General features: G+C 36.0%; 1 protein-coding gene across 5 annotated transcripts in view; it reads left to right on the top strand.

Moving 5' to 3' along the window:
* Positions 1 to 26,417, top strand: part of CFAP20DC (CFAP20 domain containing) — a 235,842-nt gene that overhangs the window by 147,013 nt on the left and 62,412 nt on the right. For 2 of the 5 annotated variants that reach the window (XM_033132748.1, XM_033132746.1), the window contains exons 8-13: positions 1,630 to 1,763; positions 2,421 to 2,583; positions 3,927 to 4,043; positions 5,942 to 6,064; positions 8,446 to 8,759; positions 19,063 to 19,440. In XM_033132748.1, coding sequence (XP_032988639.1) covers positions 1,630 to 1,763; positions 2,421 to 2,583; positions 3,927 to 4,043; positions 5,942 to 6,064; positions 8,446 to 8,759; positions 19,063 to 19,440 — 1,229 coding nt within the window. Of the gene's footprint in view, positions 1 to 1,629; positions 1,764 to 2,420; positions 2,584 to 3,926; positions 4,044 to 5,941; positions 6,065 to 8,445; positions 8,772 to 19,062; positions 19,441 to 26,417 lie in introns of all 5 variants that reach the window. The other 3 variants (XM_033132747.1, XM_033132750.1, XM_033132749.1) reach the window with 3 other exon arrangements.

Genomic DNA, 26,417 nt, shown 5'->3' with positions numbered 1-26,417 from the left:
CTTTCAGATCAATTCAGCAGTCTATCCCTTGCCCATCTCTTCAGCTTCATCTGTCACAAACACAAAACGGACCCCAAAATACCCATGTACCCACACATACTACTTCCACTCAGGTCTAAATATTTGGAGTTTCCTAAACATGATATGTGTTCACCAACTTTCGTGCCTTTTCTCATGCTGTTGCAGAGGAGTGGATTTTAATTCTACCACTTGTAAAATGGCAGCTGTAGGCCGAGGCCAATGAGATCAGCTAGCTAACTATAGGAATTTTTTCAGAGGAATGGATCAGACAGGAAGTGGCCAGTCACTCATGTATGTCCAGGACTGTAGGACAAATGTGGACTCATTCAGTGCCAACATAATATTCAAGTTGGTCCTGCCTTGCCAGTGGGGCACAAGCAGAAGGTTTCCTAGGTTGTGGGTAGTGTTTGGAGTGAAGAGCCATCACCCTCACCTGGTTTTTTGGTCCGAGGAGGCAACAACAGTCACAAAGCATCCCACAGTCCTGGTCTACTCAGGAGTTCCTTCCATATTCAGCCCTCCATATTCAGAGACCCAGACTCCTTTCATCTAGCAGCTCCTCTGGAGGCGTTGAAGTCCTTCACTGAATCTTCTGCATCTTGTCAAGAAACGAGGGAAGAGAGAGCAGAGGGGATTATGCAGGAGGTTTTAGGAGCCAGAAAGTGGTTTACACTTCTCACACACCACTTCTCACATTCCATCAGCAGATCTCAGTCAAATGGCCCGTGTAACTGCAGGGAAGGCTCAGAAATGAAATTGAGATCTGTGCCCAGAAGGAGAAGATGGCAGGGTTTGGTGAGCACGCCAGTCTCATACCCGTTTACTGTCTTTCTCCCCCAAACCTTCAGTGATTCCCTGTTGCCTACCAAGTTTAGAATAGACTCTTAGCATTTTAAGTCTCTTTTCAATGTGATCCTAGTCTATCCTTCCCACTAAACTGGTGATTTCATTTTTATTCCCCAAGCATATCATACCCTCTCACTCTTCCATGCCTTCGTTCAGGCACTTTCTTCTGTCTAGGGCACCCTACATCTCATTCTTGAAATCTTATCAGTCATCCCAGGTCCATTCAAGAGGTCACATTCTTCATTTCCACTGGTCTGCCTTATGTTAGTTACCTGTTCACTTGTAATGTCACCTCCCTTCAGACTCCCAGAGGGCAAGTAATATGTTTTATCTATTTTGTGTCACTGACAACATCTAGGAAATGCCTGAGAAAGCACTCAAGCATATATTTGTTCAATTGAGTTGAATAATTTTATTTAAATTATTTCCTTGAAGAAAACAATAAGATGTTCTTTTAGTAATTTTTCCTTTTTTTGAGGAAAAACATTTGTGGTCATGATTCTCGAATGATAGTGAGCTTGTTAAATGATCATGGTGGAACTTGTTAAAATTATAGATTTTTGCCTCCCTCCAACTGCCAGCCCAAGATTCTAATTCTACAGATGTGATATTGGGCCCCAGTCTCTGCATTTGTAATAAGTTCCCAGGGGGAGGGGAGATTCGGATCACATGACACCCGGACTGTACTCCCATAAATATTGCAACGTGATGTTTCCATTACCCCCATTAATGAACTTTTATTACCTTCCTTTAAAGAAACAGATCAGCTCGTTAACAGAGGAACAGGTAATGTGCGGAACAATAAAAATCCGGATGTTTGTCATATCGCCTTTGGATCCAAAGTTCTGGGACCACCTCCACTCTCTGGCAGAAGAAATAACAGGATAGCCAGTGAGGTAGGAACAAGGTTTGAAGGGCTTATCTACACATGAGTGGCATGGGAAGGGAAGGGTTTATTCCCAGTGCAGGGGGATAAAAGAGCGAGAGAGACTATAAGCCAAAAGCAGAAGCGTGAGTAAATTTTGAACAGAAATTCTGGATTTTAAAAGACCTCAAAATTGTTTCCTTTTGGTCATGTCAACACAGTTAACATTTTTTAGTATTCTTTTCATTAAAAGTTATGTTCACAAAACTTAAAAGTAAATACATATATATGAGCACATTTTGTGGTCTCTTCAAAGAGTTGGATCATCACCAGACACCTTACAATGAACAGATTCTCAGATGTTATATTTTTATTTTTAATTTCCTTTGAATTTCTGATATACACAGTGATTTTCAATTCAACTCCTACCTACTAAAGATGGACTGTAGCAAAAAAACACATTTTTATTTATGTGTCTATGAGACATTCTTCCATTTCATCTCACATTATTTTTCTCCTTTCTAATTTTCTACTATAATTTTCCTCTCCATCAACTTTTTAACCTCGTTTCCTCTCATTTTTTCCTTCAGTCTTTATTTGTCTAAATATTATTTTTCTATGTAAAATCAACAGGAAATAAATGCAATTCCTGTATTTTAATGTACAGATTCATTCTTTTTCCTTATAGACAATGAGATTCATTGGGTCCAAAAATAACCAATCATGCCCGCCATCCACAGTAGAGAAGGGTGTTAACAGTGCAGAAATGTCAACCTTGCTGACATCTGAGTCTGAGGAACAAGGAGATAAAGAAAATACTCGCCAAATAAAGCAGACTGTACCTATTCCTGGTAAGAAAGAATCATGCATAAAGATTGATGGCTAGTGAAAATAGTGAGCATGTTCTTGTTGAGATAAATCTGAAGTTATATTCGTCACTAAATCTTAAATCCAAAGAATTATCACTTAAAAATGAAAATGTTTAGAATGCTGGTATACACACATTATCTTCTGACACCTTTCATCCTATTCATTGCATTATTTCAAATTCTTACAGTACCCTGTGTTTCTACTTTGTGATGACTGGTGAGGAAATAATATCACATCCTCTTATCACTATATTTTAGAAACTGCATTTTAAGTTTTCTTAATTTTATCTTTCAATTAATCTTTCCCATTTGTAAAGTGCTCTTTATTTTCTCTCATTGACGCTAAAACAACCCTGTTGGTGATGAAAAGACTGTCTCATTTTATAGATTGGGAGTTCAAGGCTAACAGAGGTAAAGTGATTTGCAACCTGTAATCATTGGAAAGAACTGAGACCAGAGAACGCAGGGCTGACCAAACAAACACTTTTAGTTTCTCCACTCCTACCAGTCTGACTTTTGTGAGAGTTGAAATGCGGTGCATTTGGGTTCATGTTTTTTAATTTACGAATGAGCACTATTACAAACTGCATATCCCATGGAGTATAAAACTGAGATAAGGAATAAATAACACAGATACTCAGTATTGGCCTTAACACTGTCTATGAGACCTACCCCTATCTGTGAGACCTTGATCGAGTTTCTTAAGCCCTGTAAGACTACTAGTAGTGATAAATAACAACTGCTTCAAATAGTCATTGTGACGATTCAGGGAGAAAAAAATCAGTCAAGCACATCATACTGTGCCAAGAAATTAGGCATTCAGTAAATATTAAGTACTGCTATGAATATTATTGTTATTACAGTATTAAATTGTACTTAAGAATTCTTCTTTGGGTATAGTACGAGTTTTCCAGGGTTCTTTTGGAAACTACCATCTAAGTTCTTGTTGCACTATACTTAACTTCGCTTCCTCTTTTAAAGGAAGAAATGAATTCTTTGTATTGGCTGTCAATTTCATTTTTTGTATTGTTAATATAGCATGTTGCATGATTAACATTAATCAAATTACTTGTAGCTCTCTGTAAGGTTATAGTACGTGAATGAAATGCATTAGTAATTTCGAAAGCCTGATATAATCCTAATATTGGAAGAAGAGTAAACACCTATTTTCTGTGAAGGAATACGTTTTTGATAACAGCTTTACATAATGTCAAAATGATACATGAATGTTCTCATTATAGCGATAATTGTATTTACTGAGTTATTTCAAACCATATAGTACTTTCTGTTCTGGCTTTTTGTTCTTTGAAACGAAAATGTACCAGCCAATCTGCATATTATGCAGCCACATCCCCCTCAAGAAACATCAGCAGATAAGAAGAATAACAGGAGAAGATTACGGTTAAAAAGCACCAGCAAAGAAAGGACAGAGACACCCAGCGGTATGGGACTGATTCAATACTATCTTATATCTGTATATTATTCAGAGCAATGGAATCTCTCTCTGCAGGTTGTAAATTTCAAAGGATTATGAACCAATTCATTTAAAATATAAATGTCTGTTCTACAGGGATTATGGAAATCAAATTTTCTGCAAAAGAACTGCTTTAGAGCCCTAACAGAGATATGCTGGATTAAATAGACAGTACTGCAGAAATAAAGGACTCCCAACTTCTACTCTCAAAGGCCAAATAAGCTTATTGTTTTTTTCAAATGGCCCAAATTTGATAGAGCAAGTTCCTGCCTGCAGACATTACTAAAATTGAACATAACTCTTAATTTTTCATGTTTCATTTATATTTCTTCTTTTTAAATTGGGCCCTTTTCAGATTGTTTTTGTATTTGCTGTCTCTCCCTTTGGACTCCTTGCCATCGGATATAATATAGGTTAAAATTTCAACTCTTAGCAACCAGTAAAGCATGAGACAAATATAGGTGGCTGTTAAGGTATTCTTTTAAGTAATGGATTTGAGGCATGTTTGTGTAGATTTGTATATACGAGCATTAGTCTATGCCAAATGAAGACCAAAATATACCATGTACACATCTGTTACCATAATTTCTCAAAAATGTAGCCTTCTTGGGTAGGCCAAAATTCAGCTTGCTCTGTTTCATGTTATTTTTATAAAATAGTGGATAGAAAAATTAATTCTGCTATAATGCCTGTGCTCATTTTCTTAGGGTGCTGATGGAAAGAGCTTGGTTTAAAAGAGTCGAGTTCAGTAAGAATTGCAATTTAAAGAAAACACACTCCATTTTATGGGGAACAAAAGAACAAAATATAAGACCCTTTGAAAATGATGTGTGTTTTGGAATTCCTTTTGTCACATATTGTAAAACTTAAATCTAAAATGTCCCCCATGCAAATATCCAGGAACTTTAAGATGAACATCTTCAAAAATGCAGCTGAGTTCTTAAAGCAGTCTACTGAAAAAAAAAAACTGTATATAATTTATAGTGTCACTTCTGACTTGCTTTACAGTAATCATATAGAAAAATATACCAAATTAATACCATTCTTCAAAAATTAATTTTTATAAACAGAAATAGATTCAGAGATACAGAAAAAAAATTAATGGCTGCTAGATGGGAGGGGTTAGGGGATGGCGGAGAAGGTGAAGGGATTAGGAAGTACAAATTGGTAGTCACCAAATAGTCACGGGGCTGTGAAATACAGTGTGGGGGACATAATCAGTCATGTTGTAAAGATCATGTAGCGTGCCAGATGGGCACTGGACTTATCGGGGGGATCACTTCATAGACTGTGTAGATGCCTGACCACTGCACTGTACACCTGAAGCTGATGTAGAACAATATTGAATGTCAACTATAATTAAATATATATACCAGTGGTACCAAAACAATGGATACAAGTGGACACTTTGGTCAACGATGCTCAAGCAGTAATTCACCGTAATCAGAAGTGTCTGGACGCTGATGGTAACCACTTTGAGCACCTCTTGTAATTGCAGAAGTCAAACGTGACTTGTATTCATCTTTTGTTATTGGTATATATTGAGTATTACAATTCTAATAGTTTTCTCCTTTCTTAAAATGTGTATACATTTTTTGGCATCGCGTGTGTGTGTGTGTGTGTGTGTGTGTGTGTGTGGTCACAACATAAAGTACACCATAGGGAATAGAGTCAGTGGCAGAGTAACAGCTATATACGATGGCAGAGGGGTAGTAGACTGGGAAGGGGGTTATCACTTTCTGATAACATAATGTCTAATCATTGTATTGTTTTATACACCTGAAACTCATAATAAAAAAGGTAAAGAAATTAATTTTTATAAATATCAAAAAAGTAATATAGTGTAAAATATTTATTCTAATAAAGGCAGTTCTTCAGGAAATAACAGGAATGAAGATAAAGTAACAAATGCTCTCACCACTGGGTCCCAGCAAAGAGCAGGGACATTGAACCCCAGCAGTCCAGCACCCCAGTCTTCTGATCAAGCAGGTTTGCATCTTTATTATGCCATAATTGTTCATTACGAATAAGGTATAAATATGTTAATTACTTCAAACCCAGGCATTTTGAAAAGTCGTGATGCAGTCATTTGCTAAAATCTATCATTTTTGTAAATCTTCTTTTAACCTCAATTTTATGTCATACTTGCGTGGATGGAAAAGAATTTTTATTTTCACATTTTAATGCGCCAATTGTCCTGTTCAGAATGAAAATTTAAAACTTTGAAGTTTTCATATGACATTGTCACCCGTCCCCAAAGATTATCTCTTGTTGCATTTCTCCAGTCCTCTTTATAATGGAGATGATTGGATTGTAGAGCACTGAGCCCAGAAACATATCTTGCCTCGCAGGTGTGTAGTACTTTTACAAAGGCAAATTGTTTTAGAGCAAGGAAAAAAGGAAAATAAATTAAAATTGTTTGTAGTTTGTCAGTCTTATTTATGCAATGTTGAAACCTTCATTAAAATGTTAGGCACAATTAGTGTCTCTAGCATAAATCTGACTGTGTAGGAAAACTAATTAGATGTTTAGGTGATCATTCTTGCATTTATCTTGTTTGCTGCAATATTGTGATTACACAGTAATTTACATATTTTCCTAAGAAAACACACCAAATTATTCATTACAATTGATATGGAAATTTTTGAGGTAAAACTACAAATTCCAAAAAAGCATGTGGTAGTGAGATAATTAGTTCGTTTGATATAAAAGCACTCCTTTTACTTTGCCTTTTTGACAGTCAATAATATGTTTGACAAAAGGTCATACATGTTGTTTAATTGCATAATGAAAATACCAATATCTTTTCTCCTATTTTTTTTTACACATCCATGAACATAACGCAACATAATGCTTTTGTAATCTTTTTCAACCTCTATTAAAGCACCTACTTAGTTTACAAAGCACCTGCTATGTGCTTAGCACCATGCAAAAGGGCTTGCTCTCCAAAGGAGGACAGCCCGGTGAACCTATAAATTTCACCTGCCCCAGCTACACTGACTCAGGACCCTCCACGTTCCCTGGGAAGGTGGTCAGGTGAAGTAGATTCAGCCTGCCATTCGCCATTTACCTACAGACTCTGTCCCTGAAATTATGAAAGCCTTGTCCCTAACAGATTTTCTTGAAGAAATGTACATTTTTGCCCTTTTTATAGGTAAGTTATGTTACATAATGATACTCTTAGGTTAAGAAACAGATGAATACATTTGTGATGAATACAATTTTATTTATGCGATCAATGTTATTTTTATCAAAGGTCTGTTTGTTTGCTTGATGCTTATGCTTTTGTAGAATATGTTTTAGAGTCAAGTTAGCAAATCTTGGATATCTCTTGAATACTTTTCTTGTGATGATAAATATGATAGGATTCAAGAGTCAGAGGTAAAATTACCAGGTCCACCGTGTGGTTCTGCAGAACAGATTCTTGTAAGATTTTCACAATTGACATAATGCAGCAAAAAGTAAGTTTCAAGAAAAATAGACTACGTTGAGAAAACGCTCAACTTTTTTCCGCTGTCATTCTGAAGAAGAAAGTAACCATGTTTTAAACAGTATTCATTATATAGATTTGTCATTTCTAGTTAGCCTGGATTGTAAAGTTATAAACTCTATCTCAATGTTGAGTAGAAGATTCTAATTTTTTTAAGTTTTTATAAAAATGTATCTCAGTGGTAGTATACAGTAATTTTAAAGAAAACAAATAATGCTGTGCAAAAATATTTTCATATCAAAGCATTCTTTCCTAAAATTACATAAAGGTCTTTTTCACCAGCAGAATTTACCAGTCACATTAACAAATATTTCTCTGGATATACTATTACTTGAAAAGTCTATTCAGTTTAGTCTGTGAATTGTCCTGTTTTTATCAGAATGGACAGAAAAGGCTGTCAACCTTTTCATGGTTTCCTCTCCTCCGCGATTTATAATCTGAACAAGGCCCAGATACTTTGTTTAAAGAAGTGTATTAAGTAGTCTCTCCTCCTGCAGTTAAAGGAAGATACTTGTAAGTCAGACCCTTTTAAATTTGAAAGGTTCCCCCTTCTGAAATGTCAAATTAATGAGACTGTACTATAAAGAACTTGCTGCAAGACAGGTGATAATTATTACCGACTTACAAATTTCCCGGCCAGTGTTTCAGCTCAGATGGTGAGGAAATTCACATGAGTTGTCCATAGCTACGATATAGGTCGTATAGGCACCGATCTGTGGGTTAAATGTTTGGCAGGTGACAAGGTGGTGGATAAATTGTTCCTTGGCTTTGGCATTATTTACTAAATCTCTGTTTCAACAACAAGAATTTTTAATCTACTTGTCTAAACTAACACTTACGGAACACTACTCTAATTTTTGTCATCTTTCCCAAATGTCAGATGAATGGATATTTCCCGAAAATCACGATCACATTCCCCATTTGGCGTCCAGCAGACAGTCTTTACTTCTGAATGACTCCTGCCACACTTCACAGCTGTGGCTAGAAGCCAGCAATGAACATGACCAACAGGCAGAGGAAACCCAGCTTGTCCCAAAGGACATTTTCACTTTTTCATCAAGACCACGATCAGCGCCTCATGGGAAGATTCAGAATATGTCCCCAGAGGGGTGCCCGTTTGTTTTGGATCTAAAAGAGGACACCAGTGTGACCCAGTTGGAGGATGATTGTTACGACGGTGACAGCAGCGAAGAGGTACACTGCTTGGTGGGTGAAATAGTTTTAAAGCACAGTTGTTCCATTAGCTCCAGTAAGTACCAAAACTAGTTGAAAGGAAGAAATCAGCTGCTATTTATAAAAATGCAGCAGATTGCAATGTCAGTCAACAGTTGCCTAGGGTTGTTATGGTAACTCCAAATTGCTATCTTTTTTTATTAACAGTCAGCCCATTTCATTTTTAATTATAGAAATCGGTTTTGGGTTTGTTTTTATCTTTTCATGTTAATCTTTGTTTCATAGAATGAGAAATAACATGCAGTTTAGTTTGATGATAGCAAAAACCAGTAAAACATCGAGAACACGTTGTTCTGGATCTCTGGGGAAATGGGGTTGCAGTTGCTAAGCATTCTGAATTGACGGTTTTCTGGCTTCCTTGCTCCCCTGTCGTCTTTTCACCTTAGACCTATTAGGACTCATTATTTTCCATATGGTCCCAGAATTTCAAGCGTTGTGACAATTAAAGTTTAGATAATGAATCATGGATTAGTTCTGGGACTTGCCTTACAGGAGGTTTTTTGTTTACAATTATAAGAGGATAAGATATATTTATATCTTACAAATTCATAAAGTTTTTAAAAACCAAACTGGAATATAGTTGCAAAACATTTATTTAGTACTTCATACATTATAACTCTTCCCCATATAAAATGAATGTATTTGTGAAATTTCTTTAGCTTTATTCTTTAATGATAGGCATTAATATTTTCTAGAAAAAAGTAACTATTTTAAAAGCAGATTTAAATTATGGTTTAACAAAATTATACAAATCATGTCAGTGTAGAAATCATACAAATAATTAGAAAACTTTGTTGTGTATGCTTACAAAATTTTGTTCTAATAGTTATAACTGATGAAGAATCACCCCTTTGGACAGTGGGACGTAGATCGAATTCATAACTCCTACCTTCGAGCCAGTTGAGAATATGGTCAGATTGTTCAGGCCATGATTATGGTCTCTTGCAACTTTTAATGAGTTTCTGTAGCAAAGTAATTGGGGAGATCCTTTTTTCATAATATCCTTGCTTCTGAGTGTGAGGAAACTATGAGTCCTATCAAACATAAACCTACTACAGACCCCTCTGTGCATAAATCGTACATTTGATACCAGCATTTTAAATGTTGCTGTGGACATCTTTGTTCCTTTCACCTGGAATAACCTTAAGCTGTAAAACTATAAAATGGATGTTTGTATCTAGTATTGTTCCCATCCCAGCTGTCAGTTCTTCCACAGTGTCAATTGGCTAATCTGACAAATTCACTCAGACCAGTTCATTAGTGGGATAGTCCCATTCTCTTCCCGTGTACGCAGTACCATCTTTCGTACCTAACCCGAAAGAATTACTGTGATGGTAGAAATTTCACGGCTAGTGGGAAATGGTAGTTCTCTGGAAAACTTTCAGGGAAGTATTATGGAGAAACTGCTCTTAAATAACACCATGTGAGGAGCTTAACACTGCCATCTACACAAAGAATAAACCTTGAGAAGACACAATAGAGCTTCATGGGAAAAATGAAGAATACTAGTTCTGAATATTTTAATTTGTTAATTACTTTATGAGCTTTATTTTGCTACTAGCTACTCTATCTCTGGTATCCTTCAACGTTTTTTATGCAGCCATGTACTTAATACCAACTACATAAAACTAAAAATAAATGTTTCACACGTTACCCAAGCTCTGACTGGCATAGCTATCTGGTGACTCCTGTGCCACGACCATCAGAATGATCAGTAGCATATGGCTAGAGTCTGTAGTGGGACCACCTCATTGCTAACACCTGCCCTAGCCTTCTTTTAGTTGGAGCCTGCTAAGAGGGGCAGCCAGAGAAAGAGGCAGAAGCTTCACCATGTTATGCAAGCTCTGGGGTTTGCAGTTAGAGACAAAAGGAAGATACAAACTAAAACGCAAAAACACGACCAACAAAAATGCAGGGCTATGTAACCAAGTTCTAGAATTTATACCAATCGTTTCTTTATCAAATTGGTTTGCTTGCAGGGGATTATAAATTCTTTTCCTGCAGGATTACTTCTCCCATTTATTAATTTTACCGGGGGTGCCAAAAAATTTTATACACGTGATTTGTATTCATCTTTTGTTATCGGTATGTATACTTACAATTTTAATACAGCTTTTTCCTTCCTTAAAATGTGTATGCATTTTTTTGGCACCCTCTGTATAAGTCAGTGGGAAATTGGATTACACATTTAACATGCTTATTTACATATTATATTGTCTTTGATGAAAAATCAGTTTAGTTGTTTAAGGCATCCTTACTATTAGTTGCATTATTTTAGAGTGTTATATCCTTAGAGTAACATACAATGTTTAAGGAAAACATAATGTCATGTTATAGATAATGATGGACGAATGAGTAATAATTACATGACTTATTAAGCTTGAAGTTTGAAACTTGTAGTTGAAAGACTTGATTTGATTTTAGACCATTGAGTATTTTTAAAGGGAAATTAGATGTATTCAGTAGCATATAAACTAGGAAAAATTAAATCATGTTATTATGATAAAGGAAAAGCACATTTGATAATAAAGGCTAATTAAAATAAGCTTTAAGTGATACATTGTCTTTGTAATTTAAATTGCTAATAATTAATTCACATCTGAGATCTTCATTAGTGTGAGAGCCTCAAAAGTATAAATTTTTTTTGTATATGCTCTTGTCTTAGTCTTTGCTTTACTATATATTTTATTCCTTAGACAGTCATATATACTAATAGTCCTGATAATTAATTTTGAAGTTGTACATTTTATTTGAAAAGCACAGTATGGAACTATATTTTGTGGAGAGCTATAAAATCAAGACTGCCATGTAAAATGAATTATCTTAGGAAAGCTATTAACACAGCACGTTTCCTACTATTGCAGCATCTGAAAGAAGAAAAGCATGTTACTGTTATCTCTGTTTTGTATCTTATGCCATTATTCTCAATGTGGCTTCTAGTATATACATCTGGTTTGCAACTTGAAATAGTTAGCTTTATATTAATATTTTATTATTCCTCTAATTTAATTTTTCATTTAGCAATACTGTCATTTTTTTTCCCCAAACTCTGGTTGTGGATCATATATTAAAGCAGATTTTTGCAAAGACATAGTCTGTCTTATGTAACAGTTCAAATTGGAACATTTGAACCAAAAATATCCATATTTGGATGTGAATTATGTGGACTGACTACCTATAGTATTCAAGTTAGCTAGGAAGCTTCCAGATCCTCTATCCATCTAACTCTGTGGAAGCCTAAAGGACAAATTGCAAACAACAGATTAAAAGTATCATTTTAGTCCTTCCTCTCAGCTTTCCCGGTATTGTTGCTCTCAAGGTATTTTTTAGCATATTTTATGTGTTGGAAAAAATATGGAAGGACTTTATTTTTAATACATCACCTTGCATTTTTATTCCTGTGTATTATGAATTACAACATGACACACTATCTAAACCTACCAGGCACATTTAATGTTATTCTGTGTAATTCTTTTAGGCTGTTCACATCTACATGTTTTTATTGTTATCTTCTGAAGCTCTGTTCTTTTCTGAAAAGGTCTCAGGTCCCTTGGTTCCTGTGACTTGGCTCTTCATTATTATAGGCAGGTAAAGACGATTATAAAACTCTTGTCTGCTTAGAATAACATTCTACAACTTTTGCTAAAAGATAAACATCTTGCAGATAATATTTGATGTGGATAGTTTTCACAAGAAGTCTTTAAAGTGTCATCAGTTAGAAGAGCATGAAGTCTAACTTATAGAAATATATGTTTTTGTCTTGAACCATTAGTCTCATCATTTTCCCCAAATAGTTATATGATGTTTGCCCGTCCCATATAATCCCTGTAACTTCCTCTATGATTTGTCTCTGAAGCATCATTGGCTACAAGTAAAGATGTTTACAAAATAATTTGCCCAACCCCTTTTAATACCAAGCATGCTGCAGGTTAGTGAACTGTTAGAAAGTCACATCTTCCTTTCATCTTATTTGCTTATAAACTAGTAAAATACACGCTAAGACACCACTATCGATTATCTTTGCCACCCAGAGAAAACTGTATTGCTTTAATAGTTTTCTATAAGATTCATGAGGTAGAAGTAGAAATACATCTTGGGGTTGGTTGTTAGTGAAGACATTTAAGATACATTTGAATGGTCAATCTAGTTATCATCAAAGAAGAAATGATTTTTTCATTCTCTTATGACTTTAGCTATATTTCTGCAAATAATTGTGCTCTTTGGTTGACATTGGAAATATATACCTGTATCATCTCTATTATCTGCTAGTCCAACTAAAAGGTACTGTCAGCTCACATATTTAGTCACCAAAACATTGGACAAAAGTGAAAACCCCTGCTGACTGGATCACAATTACAAATTCAAAACTGCCATCAAAGCGTGTTTGGAGTATTGCAGATGTCTTTTGTTACAGAACTTTTAAGAATGTTATGTAAGACATTATTCACAGTGAGCTGAATTTAAAAATCAATTGAAATATAAATAACTATGATCATCCACTGCTACAAAGGCTAAAACAGGATTCTATCCTGACTCACTCAACATGAAAGTTGTGATACAAAGAGCCTGGGTCCCATCTGCTCCAAGTAGATGGCCCTCAAGAGTCATTAAAATTATCTTTTTTAAAATTACAGCTCAGCAAGAGCAATCCATTTTGTGCATCCAGAACTTATTGTCCAAATGCCAATCTGCATGTCCTTTTAAGAGACTAGTTGAGCAGACCAGGTGCTGGTTCCTTGGGGAAATTACCCCCACCTTCAGTATATATATGCTGTGCTGCAATTAATCAGATGGCTCTATTGATGGTCCCGGCACTGGGGTTCGATGGAATATTTAACAAACAAATGTTTCTCAGCCCAGAAGACACTCCGTTCAAGAGATTTGGTACTTTTAACAAAACATATTAAGTTAAATCAAAAGTATTTTGTATTTGTTCTTCTGAGAAACAGATGAACATATGATTGGAATGCGAAAGTAACTTGACCATTTCTTTACTCCTCTGAAAAATTATATGCAATTGCTGTACCAGATTTTCAGTAGCTAAGCCGTAAACCAAAGGGAAAAGAGTGGCTGTTTTTCCAATCAGACCATAGTAAGCTAACTTCTTATGCATATGACAAATGTATGTTATATAGAAAAAATTAATCCCGAAACATGTTGAGCCCAAATGAATTACATATGAGAGATCAATCAACACCATCCATACCTGTACCATCTATTTGAGGAAGGCAAAAGCATTACTAAAGAAAGGAATAGGGTTTTGCCAGTGTACACTCCTAGGAAATACTATACTATTTTTTATTCTACATTTATTTCCTCTCTCAAGGAGAGAGCTGACCCCACTCAAATCAAAATATTAGTCTCATATATCATCTTGCCTTTCTCATTTATCCTAATTCTCCTTTCAGAATCTGGGATAAACCAGATTTAGTGGTTCTGGGGCAGCCAAAATAAGCAAGACTTTTATACCTTCTCCAGATTCTTTAGTTATTTGTGTTTTCCATATATTTAAAATAGCATGGAAGCATATTACCGTGGAAATGCAATACAACCCAGAGAGTACGCACCAGGGAACATAGCTAAATCTGTCCACTTCTTGGCCCACCTCCACGTCTTGGCCTATCACATTAGGAAAAATGTGTGATGAATGTTCGTATACATACTCATGAATATTTCTGTGTAAATAATCACTGCTCATGTCAAGCAAAAAATATATATATATTTTAGCCCTGAGTGAACCACTGGAAGGAAGAAAAGGCTGTACGCTGACCCAACAATACAGGTGGAAAAAATAGACTTCCTTTCAAATGAGTTGATTTTTAAAGTATTTTTTTAATTAATTTATTTATTTTTTAAATTTATTGGGGTGACAATTGTTAGTAAAATTACATAGATTTCAGGTGTGCAATTCTGTATCACATCATCTATAAATTACATTATGTGTTCGCCACCCAGAGTCAGTTCTCCTTCCATCACCACATATTTGATCCCCCTTACCCTCATCTCCCACCCCCCAACCCCCTTACCCTCTGGTAACCACTAAATTACGTTCCCCAGATTAATTTTCAAACCCCATGGCCATCTTGCGGTTACTGATTGTTTTCTAATCCCCTCACCTTCCCCTTTACCCACCCCCCACCCATCTAGCAACCCTCAGTTTTTCCTCTTTGTCTCCAAAACTGTTTCTGATTAGTTCATTCACTTATTCTTTTCTTTAGATTCCGCATATAAGTGAGATCATATGTTACTTATCTTTCTCTGTCTGACTTATTTCACTTAACATAATGTTCTCTAGGTCCATCCATGTTGTTGCAAATGGTAAGATTTCTTTCTTCTTTATGGCTGCGTTGCATAAATGCAGCCATACTCCATTATACTTTATACTCCATTGTATAAATGTACCACAGTTTCTTAATGCAGTCATCTACCGATGGGCATTTCGGTTGTTTTAAAGTATTTTTTAAATGATGTAGCAAACATCTGGTTTTCCATGCATTCCTCTCATAATAGTACATCTGAAACTTTTAAAATGGCATTTACTACCTTCTATCTTACGAAATGATTACCTTTGTAGTAATCTATCTCTCCGCTAGTATGAGACGTTATACCTCTTGAGGGCAGTGTCCACATTCTTCTTACCTGTGTATCTTACATAGTGCCTAGAAAATGCCTTACACGTAACAGGAACTTGATAGCTATTTATTGAACTAATGTTTATTGCAAAAGCTCTTAATTTATGCCTATGTCATATACAAAATGGAATCCCAGAGTGATCCAGAGATTTGGGCCTAAAAAGTCATAAAGTATACCTTTTCCACTTAACTGGCCTACTTTTAGGACCAATCTGTTTTAAATCCACAGTACATGTCTTTATTTTTTTATTGTGAAAATATGATGGAAATGAGTACGTAGAGGGTCTTTTGGTCACAGAAATCCCACTGCCAATTGTGTATAACAATTATAGGAAATTAAACTTGAATTAAAAATAAAAAGTTGGAGAAGATAGTCCACTAACAGCCAGACTCAATTTAAAAAAAAAAAATATATCTATCCACTTCTACCAGTAGCTTCTCAGAACTAAGGCTTGAGGTGGGATGTTTATATTCTCTGTTTACTTTCTCTAAACAAGATGAAACTTTTATTCTTGTTTTGTCTCTATGCAATAAAAATTGCAAACATCACCATTCCATTCCCTAGTAATTTAGGACAACAGGCATTTTTTAGGTCTCTGGAAGTCTTTCCAGTTTTCTGCCTGAAGGCAGGGTTCTTCAACCATATGAGTATTTTGAGGGTTCCAAGAATGATAGTGAAGGACAAGCTCATCCAGTAAGTGGTGTACAGCAGAGAGGGTTGCCCAACGCCTGTAGTACTGTTGCAAGTGCGGAAATATTCTGACCAGTCTTTAGACGTAAAGTAAGGGCCCAGGGATTGACACCCCTCACCATTTTTACCCTATCTGAGATTCTGGAAAAATAGTTTCACCGTCATTTATTAAGAAATATATGTCTCAGGAGATCAGGCCCACATAGACAAAGAAAATTAGGCCCAGAATAAGTACCAAGAAGAAATGTTCATAAAAGATCGTCAGATACTCTGCAATTTTCATTCTTTATTACAGATAGGCAAGTCATGTCTTAAGAGAGGTTATAAGACCTAAGGGTACCTTTCTTGAGAGCTCTGTTATCTAGTAATCCCACCTACTTCCTACAAGTAGGGAAAGTTATAACATGACAGGATCAGGGAAGAGCTTCATGACAGGATCAGGACAGCTCCATGTAAGAGCTTTCCAGAGTCACTAAGTGCAGCATGCTCTGCCTTCTACAGAACTCTCAAGTCAGCCCGGCCTATCCATCATCACCAGCAAAGCCACCTCAGCATTTCTAACCAGAACAAGTTAATCTTCTCGTAATTGACCTCCCTTTGTGCTGTCTCCATAAACACTCCAGACACCCCTCAAACAATATTCACACAAACCCTTGCCTCCTGTTTTAGACCATTGTGGCATTCCCCTGCGTCATCTCATTCTATGATTCCTCATTGCCCTTTGGGAAAAAGCCCCTGGATGGCCAGGATTCAGTTCTGATCTGCCGTTATATTCCCAGCATCTGCAGTTCCTGGAGCAATACTTAGCCCATGGTGAGGAAGAAAGAAAGAGAAGCAGAACAATGATAGATAGACACACAGATGGATAGATTCCTTCCAGTTAAAGGTTTGAGAAGATGTGCTACATATATGCAACAGACTATTCCTCAGCCATAAAAAAGAATGAAATCTTAACATTTGCGACAACATGGATGGACCTAAAGGATACTATGCTAAGTGGAGTAAGTCAGACTGAGAAAAACAAATACCATATGCTCTCACTTAACATAACATCTTAAAAACAAAATACATGAACAAACAAAACAGAAACAAACACATAGATACAGAGAATATTTTGACAGTTGCCGGGTGGTAGGGGGGCTGGGTGCAAAAGGTCAAAAGATTAAGAAGTACAAGTTGGTAGTTACAAAATAGTTACTGCAGTGTAAAGTACAGTATAGGAGACATAGTCAATAATATTGTAAAAACTATGGTGTCGGGGGGCGGTTCTAGGCTTATGGGGGGATCACTTTGTAAGGTATATAAATGTCTAACCACTATGCTGTACACCGGAAACTAATATAATATTAAATGTCAACTGTAATTGAAAAATGAAAAAAAAAATTTTAAAGAAAGACTGAAGGGAAGGAGGGAGAAGAGAGTGATATCCTAAAATCAGGATAAGTATCACAGTTATTTTGTCCTTTGTAGCAATATTGGACAATAATGTACTTTTGTTGTCATCTTAATGTGAGACGTACGTATAAAATGGAAAACAATTTTTGATATGCTGAAAAACTCATGATTTTTGTTTATATCAAGACTTTTTTTAATTATATTTGTTTATTTTATTATAAATAGAATTCATTCCAAAAAAAAAGGTTTGATAAATTCCTCTCATCCTGTGCCCAACCTTGAGTAGGCTCTCTTCTTACCTTCACATATACTTCGTCTCTACCAAAAGGGAAATTTCACCTTAGGTAGTGCTCTGTGTGGTTAGTGTGTATGATGGCCAAACATTCAGGAAGAAACTGAACAGTTTAATCAGTCACTCAAATATTTTGTTTAAAAACGCCAAACTTTGGAAATAACTGCATGTTTGATTCTGTGTGGCTATAAATAGAAGGGAAGGGGAATAGCTACTGAAACTGAATATAAGATATACATTATCAGACATCAAATAATGTCTTTAAAATCTACTGTCTTTTTATTGATATTTTTGTTCTTTGTTTATCATTTTAACATCCATTTATTTATTATGTACTTAACTAGATAAGACAAATTGGAAAAATCTACCATAGCAAGTACAAGCAATGATCATATTAGTTTTTTCTTTAAATTTATTATCTTATAGCAGAAAAATCTACCAACTGAAATAGCACTATATTTCTTGTTTCCATTATTTACTTTCATGGCCATTGATTTTATGTTTGTAATTCCTCCTTTCTCAAATTTTAAAAATTTAAACTCTTGCTTTCCTAGGGGCAATTCCAGAACTATACACTTATAAAATTCTAGCTGCCACATTCAGCTTTCCAAATAATTATATTTAATGAGGTTTATATCTTGTGGGAAAAACACTTTTTATAATTGAAATTTTCGTGTAAGAAGAATATTTCACCAAACAAGTTTTATTATCCAACACTCTTGAACAACAAAACTGCCCTGTAATAATATGCAAAAATATTTTGACAGGCCCACTTATTTTTAGAGTAGCATTTCCCTATAAGCTAAAAACCATAAGTTCTAGTTCTTTCTTTTCCCATGGAGTTAGCTTATCAGGAAGCAAAAGTATACAATTCTCAGATGTTTTACGTAACTTCTGATGAATACTCTTCTTTTAGATATTCTTTGAAAGAATACATTTGAGTGACTATTTCTTAAATGTTCTCTTGTTACTCAGTGGTAAAAACTGCACCTTTCCAGACCAGCGGTACTAGACGTAGCAGGGAACTTAGCACTTGATTTATATCTCTTTACATTGCTGTCTTTATTTACTTATCTTTCTATTTTTATTTCTAATAAGCCAAAATATATGTAGATATGTATGTATTTTGGTATATATTTGGTATGTATTTGGTATATATTCGTAGAATATATGAACTTTTTAAGAAACTGTATTCAGTCACTTACTCTCCACACGTTTTGGCTCAAAATGATTTTCCCTTTGTTCCCTGTGTAGGGTAACCACAGTGTCCAGGGTTCTCCCAGTCAAACAACTAGTCCTTCTGAGCTAACTCAGTTAACATTAGAGAGCACGCTGGGAAAGGCTGCAAGGCGGACAAGCGAAGAATATCTAGAAAGTGCCTACACAGAAGCAGATGCATCAGAAAGCCAGAATTCCTTGGAGAAGCAGATAGATAAAAACAACTTTCAAACAAGTTTGGTGCCGACACCATGCCTTTCTCCCCCTGGAAGGAGGAGTGAGTCCTCTCAGCAAACTCCAGATCCCATTATCAAAGCAAAGGACCCATCAGCCCATCAAGTGCCAGCTTCAGTAGTCAAAAGCTCCCTAAAGGAAATCTCAGGGGAAACGTTGAAACCAATGCCGGCAGTGTCTGTAAGTGGTTTCCCTCTGGTTTACATATGTGGGCAATAGATCCTGCTGTGTGCTGTTCTATCCCGCTTTGCACACATTTCCAGCAGCATCTATTTTTCATCATTTGGGTAATCAGTAATGTATTTTCTTCCCTATTCAGATGTGTTTTCACTCAGTAGCAGCAGCTGTTAAAGAGTATTGCACATCCCATCGATAATAGAAGGCCTCATGTTTTTAACGAGAAAGATAATTATCATAATAGTTATTTTTTATTTCCCAGTTACTTCTCATTATTTTAGTTATCACTGCCTGCAAATTATAAATGAAGATCTTATTTTTGAGCCAAAGGCTTGCCAGTAAAATTGACAGATTTTCAATAACAATGTACATTAAGAGCCATAAAAACATCATTATTCTATTCACTTTCTGGTCTCTTTGCAGCAGTTCCCCCAAATAATAAATGATATGAGTGAAGGTTAACAGTAAAGCAGTGTCATTGAATAAATCCCTAGGCTAGTTTGGTGGCTATATTCATGTCCATCAGATTGATTTTTTTCTTCCTGCGTAAGTACTTTTCTTCCTTCAATTCCCCCATAGCTGCACTTAGAAACCAGAGGCTATGTAGAACAAATGGCACTTACATTCCATTTTTTAAAAACATTAAAGATTTTCTGTATTTGTCACATCCTAAGTATTCTATATGTGTTACAGTGGAAAACTTTGGTTCAATTACATTCTAAACAATTTAGAGTGGATTAATTGTAACCTACCACAGGTAATAGACATATATATCATCATCAACAAAATAGAAATAGCTAATATTTCTTAAACATTTACTATGTGCCAGTCATTATGCCAAGACTTTTTCCATGAAGTATTTCATGTAATCCTCACGGTGACCTTGAGAGGTGGAGACTATCATCATCCCCATTTTTCAGATGAGGAAACTAAAGTTCAGAACAATTATGTAGTTTATTCAAGGAGAACAGTTGGGGAGTTACAACTTAAACCTAGATTTTCTGAGTCTAGAACTACTGGCTGTGTCTACTGTGCTATTTTGCACAAGTATGTGCTAAGTCATAAAAATGATGGCCTCTTCAAGAAACATCCAAAGATAAAAAGGAAATCTCTTTTTATTTCTCATGCATGTGTACATGTGTGTGCACACGCACATAAGAAAATAGTAAATCAACCTAGCAAAAATGGATTTGTTTTATGGTCATTTAGGATGAAAGTGGTCAATAGTATTTTTGCATGTTTTTGATTTTTGAAACTATTTCTGAAACAAATGTTCTTGTTCTACCCACCTGTAACTTTTTCTTTGGTTGTGCTAATAATTGGAATACAGCCGAAAAGTAACATTACAGATTTAGTCTACAACGCGGCTTCACTTGACTGCAGCCATACTGGACTGCCAAAAACAGAACCAAAGCAAGTCTTGGGGAAGCACTCCGCTCCATTTTCCCCCTAATTTCTTTGCCACCACCTTCCACTAGGCAGAATCTGTCATCCTATATATCCAAAAGATTGTTTCTTTTCAATCATTTTATCTTTCTGTAGAAATAAAACCAATCAGCTTGGGAACTTCAGGCACAATTGGACTTTAAGTACCTGGCCGCTCAGCAAAGTACACTGACTAAAAAAAAATAGTGCACTCTGATAATACTGGGAAGTAATGAAAGGAGCAAAGGGACCAACGTTTGGGGAGAGAGCAGGGACTTTCCCTGACCCACGCTCTTCATTTAAGAGGCTTTTAGAGTAAGACAGTTTCCAGAAACCATCTGAGTTGTTTCAGAAGACCCTTCTTACAGCTGCTCACTGCAGACAACACAGCGCAAACCTAACACATGTCTGCTCCACACTGGAGCCCTCTGAGATATTACTATTCCATTTTATAGCTAAGGAGACTGACAGAGCAAATGTGTCCGAGGGTTTCACCCCTTTGGGAGAGGAGCTTTATTTTGATGAGGGGATAAAGGCCCATTTGTGCAGAGAGGTTTGACCTCAGTGTCAAAAATCAGACTAATAAAACTTGATCTCAGCCCACATGATCGCTACAATCTACAGCTCACGTTCGTGGATATGATCATCTCAGTTTAATAGGATATAATTGTTCAAGGCATAGGCAGTCTGCCCCATATCAAAGTGAATTTATTGTGTACAAATGGAATGTTCTTCCAGAGACACCATTTGAAAACAAATTCATGGTCATAGTGAAAAGATTCTAATAATCAACATTCTCTCCACTTGATGTTTGCAGGTAAGAATCTGTGGAAAAAGCTTCCTCAAAACAATGTTGTGTGCTTACTAACTCCACGAAGGAATTTTCCCTCAGATCCCAGGAGCCCATAGGAGTGGCTTTTTTGTAATGACTTTACTAAGATTTAATTCTCATAATATAGAATTTAGCTCTTTTTTTAGTATACTCACCAAGTTGTGCAACCATTACTACTACCCAATTTTATATAATTTTCATCACCCCAAAAGAAACTCCACAACCATTAACAGTCACTCCCCATTCTGCCTCTCCACCTAAATTTCTGGCAACCACCAACCTGCTTTTTGTACCTGTGGATTTGCCTATTCTGGATATTTTATATAAATGGAATCATACAATATATGGCCTTTGTGTCTGACTTCTTTCACTTAGCATAATGTTTTCAAGGTTCATGCATATATAGCAATTCATTCCTTTGTAGACCTGAATAATCATTAATTATATGGATATGCTGTATTTGCTTATTGATTTATCAGTTGATAGACATTTGGTTGTTTCCACTTTGGGCCATTTTGAATGATGCTTCTATGAACATGTGCAAGATTTTGTGTAGACATATGTTTTCAGTTCTCTTGAGTATATATATAGGAGTAGAATTGCTGTTTCATATGGAAGTTTATGTCTAACTTTTGAGAAGCTACCAAACTGTTTTCCAAAGTGCCTGTGCCATTTTACTGGTGGGAACACCAGTAACGTGTGTGTGTGTTTGGGGGTAGTGGGGAGAGATGGCCCAATTTCTCCATATCCTAAGGCAATACGTCTTATTGTCTGTCTTTTTTATTTAAGCAATCCTCGTGTGCGAGAAATGGTATCTCATTGTGGTTTGGGTTTGCATTTTGTAACAACTAAAGTGTTGAGCATCTTTTCATGTGCCTATTAGCCTTTTGTATATATCCTTTGGAAAAATGCCTGTTCAAATCCTTTACCTATTTTTTTTGTTTTTAAGGTATTGATACTTTTAAATTGGATTATTTGTTTTATTGTTCAGTTGTAAGAGTGGATGCAAGTTCTTTGTCAGGTATATGATATACAAAAATTTTCTCCCGTGCTGTAAGTTGTCGTCATTTTTTGATGGTATCCTTTGAAGCACAAAAGTTTTGAATATTTTTTTAAGTTTTTAATTTTAATGAATTTCAGTGTATCTATCTTTTTCTTCTGTTGCTGTGTTTTTGGTATTATATCTAAGAAACCATTGCCTAATCCAAGGTCACAAACATTTATTCCTTTTTTCCTCTAAGAGTTTTATAAATTTAGCTCTCAAATACAGTCCTTTGATCCATTTTGAGTTCATTTTTTTTTTATATGTTGGAAAGTTCAACTACATTGTTTTGCATGTGAGTATCCAGTTGTGCCAGTACTATCGGTTGAAAGACTGTTTTTTCTCCATTGAATTGTCTTGTCACCCTTTTAGAAAAATCAGTTCACTGTACATGTCAGAGTTTAAGTTTGACCTCTTGATTCTTTTCTATTTATATGTCTGTTCTTATGCAGTACCACACTATCTTGATTATTATAGTTTTGTAGTAGGCTTTGAAATCAGGAAGTTTGAGTTTTCCAACTTTATTCTTCCTTGTCTTGATTGTTTTTCCTATGCTGGGTCCCTTGCATTTGCATATGAATGTGAGGGTCAGCTTGTCAATCTCTGCAAAAAGCAGCTGTTGTTTTGATAGGGATTGTGTTGAATCTATAGATCAATTTGGGAAATATTACCATCTTAGCAATAGTATGTTTTAACTCATGGGATGTCTTTTCTATTGTGTTTTTAATGTCTTTCAGCAATGTTTTGTAGTTTTCTGTGTACAAGTCTTGCGCTCCTTTTGTTAAATTTATTCTTGAGTATTTTATTCTTTTGATGCTATTGTGAATGCAGTTGTTTTTTAATTTCATTTTTGACTTGTCATTGCTAGTGTGTAGAAATACAATTGATTTTTATATTGATTTTGTATCTTGAAATCTTGCCGAACATTTATTAGTTCTAACAGTGTTTTTGTGAATTCCTTAAGATTTTCTATATACAAGATCATGTCGTTGCAAATAGAGATAGTTCTAATTCCTTTCCAATCTAGATCTTATCTTTCTTTTTCTTACCTAATTGCCTCCATCAATGGATTTAATTTAAATGGAAAACTTTTCTATCTTTCAAGATATTTAAGATTTAATACGTTGGCTAGTGCGGCCCCAGTACTGGCTTCTCATACAGACATGGTGAGCTCGGTCAGTCCTAGAAGAAGTCTGTTGGTATGACTCATGGAAATGTACTGATGCAAGAAGAAAATTTTGAGATTTATCCTTGGACTAGAAGTCCATCTACTAGTAATATGAATGCAGGTGACTGGCTAGCATTGTAGTCCTCATATGTAGAGCACTGATACATATGTGGCGATTTCTGCCACCTAAGCTGGGTCTCTAAAATGAAGGACCTCCAGCTGATGGGATACAGCTATTCTGGTTCTACGTCTGGATAAGAGCATCTCTCTTCTGTTAACATCTATCAGGCCAGACTTTCTTCCAGGGGCTAGAGATACACTGACCAAGACTGATAAGCTTATTCTGAATAAGACAGGGGCTTATCCTGTTGGGAAATACAGACAATAACAAATAAGTACATAAATTTATTGTAAACTCTGATAAAGGTGTGGGAACTGAAAATCAGGGTGGTATAATAGAGTGGCAGTTGGGGCAGAATGGTGGGTACTTTAGGTATTACCTGACTGAGTAGGTGACATTTGAGTTGAGATCTAAAGTTTAGGAAGAAGCCAGCCATGCAGAGAACCTGGGTATAGTGTTTTAGGCATGAGGAACAGTGGGTAGAAAGCTCCTGAAATGGGCATTTTTGTAGCTGGGACATATGGGCAGGACGGAAGTAGAAGAGGATGAGGTCAGAGAGGTAAACAGAGCCCAGATCACATAACGTCAGGAAGGCCGTAGTCAGAAAGGTGGCCTTGATTCCAAGTCTTTGAAAGGCTTTCATTTACATTCAAAAAGTTTCCTCTAGCTGTGTCAAGAATGGATAGAAACAGGGAGAGGATATGAAATATTACTCCAATAGTTCAGAGTGGAGATGAAGAGAAGTGGCAGATCACTGGCATAGTCGGGAGGTAGGACTGACAGATATAGGGAAGAGGAAACAGGAGGAATCGAGGATGACTCTTAGGTTTGGAACCTGAACAACAAGGTGATGGTCATGTCATTTACTGGGCTGCAGATCACTGTGGACAGATCTGAGCCATCCACTTAGCTGTCAAGGTACTGCAATTAGGAATGGTGGGTGGACATACCCCGAAAATCTGAGCTCTTGCAAAGTATCAACGTGTCATATTCCCTTATGACAAGGGAAAATAAAGGGCTTACAAAAACAGGTACAGGACAACTGTCTTTCTTATTCCCCAATATGGAAGGGTACTAGTAATTCTTAAGGAATGCTTACTGAAACTGATTTGCTAACTGCTTGGTAAATTTCTTCCTTGCAAAGTTTCACTCATATTTCAATAGAATTCTCAATTATGAAGTTCAAATATTTTTAATTAAGAAAGAATACAGCCCTCTGGGTAATATCGCAACCATGTAGATAGCTGGTAATTAAAATTTTCCACATGTATAACTGCCTGGAAACAATTTTGAATGAATCATTTTAAACCTACAAATGTCATTATGTGCGTCTTTAAACAAACAAATAAAAAAGACGTATATAACAGGCTTTGAGACACCAGAAAAAGTTTGAGCTTATTGAACAATGGTTATTTTCATAAAAATGACAAAATACGCTACCAATTACAAATTCGGGTATTCTCTTTAGGGAAAAAAAAATAATGTGACTTTTTATAGCAAAAAAAAAATTGTAAAATGAGTCACATATAAATTTTTGGTTTAATTTTCACATTTCCATTTTGGAAAATCAAAACTGAGTTATGGAAAGACACTTTTAAAGATATTTTAGGTACAATATGAGAATTTTTTTTTCCTTTTATTGTCAAATAGTTTCCTTTGGATAATGAAAAAGGATTAGTTTCATTGCCTCCCTGACAAACTTGAGCCCAGTATTGGAATAGGGCATATCTGTCATCATATTTTTTTTAAGAAATAAAAGTTAACTATTCTATATAATTTGTGCTTTACAAAGTTAGAGAAAAGGGAATTTGTAAATTATTTTAGAATTTTAAAAGCATCGGCCCATTATATAAAGTTCTGCATTTTCTAGGGTATATAATACTCTTTGTTCCAGGGGAAGCCATCTGTTTTTCTTTGAATTTGCCACTCAAGTATGTCTTTGCAGCTGTCTTTCTAACAATACTCCATTGTTTGAAGAATTCGCAAATGTCTGTCTGACCCCTGACTTGCTTCAGCGACAACAATACTGCATTGTTGCAAAACACCTGTTTGGGGGTCAGGTTGCCCTATGTGTTACACACAGACTCATCTCCCTGCCCTAGCTGTGCAGGTGTTCTCAGGTGGAACCATAGTTGCCCACAGGCCTGGTGCTGCCCTGGGCCACCTAATATGCAGCCTTCCCCTTTGTCACCCTCAGGGCCTTCCCCAAACAAGGCCCTTTGTCAAGTGTGTCTACGTTTTCATTCTTCAAAACCAAGAAGTCAAGAGCAGTGGACTCCCGTGGTTCTGATTTGAGCACCAACTCAAATCAGACAGACCTGGATTTGAGTCCTGGCTTTGCTGCTTCTTACTTATGGGACCTTGAACAAATTTCTTAACCTCTTCGAGCCTC

Source organism: Rhinolophus ferrumequinum, chromosome 17, assembly GCF_004115265.2.
Source record: "Rhinolophus ferrumequinum isolate MPI-CBG mRhiFer1 chromosome 17, mRhiFer1_v1.p, whole genome shotgun sequence".
NCBI classification, from domain to species: domain Eukaryota; kingdom Metazoa; phylum Chordata; class Mammalia; order Chiroptera; family Rhinolophidae; genus Rhinolophus; species Rhinolophus ferrumequinum.
Note: the sequence above shows the minus strand (reverse complement) of the source record. Positions and strands in the feature narration are given on the sequence as shown.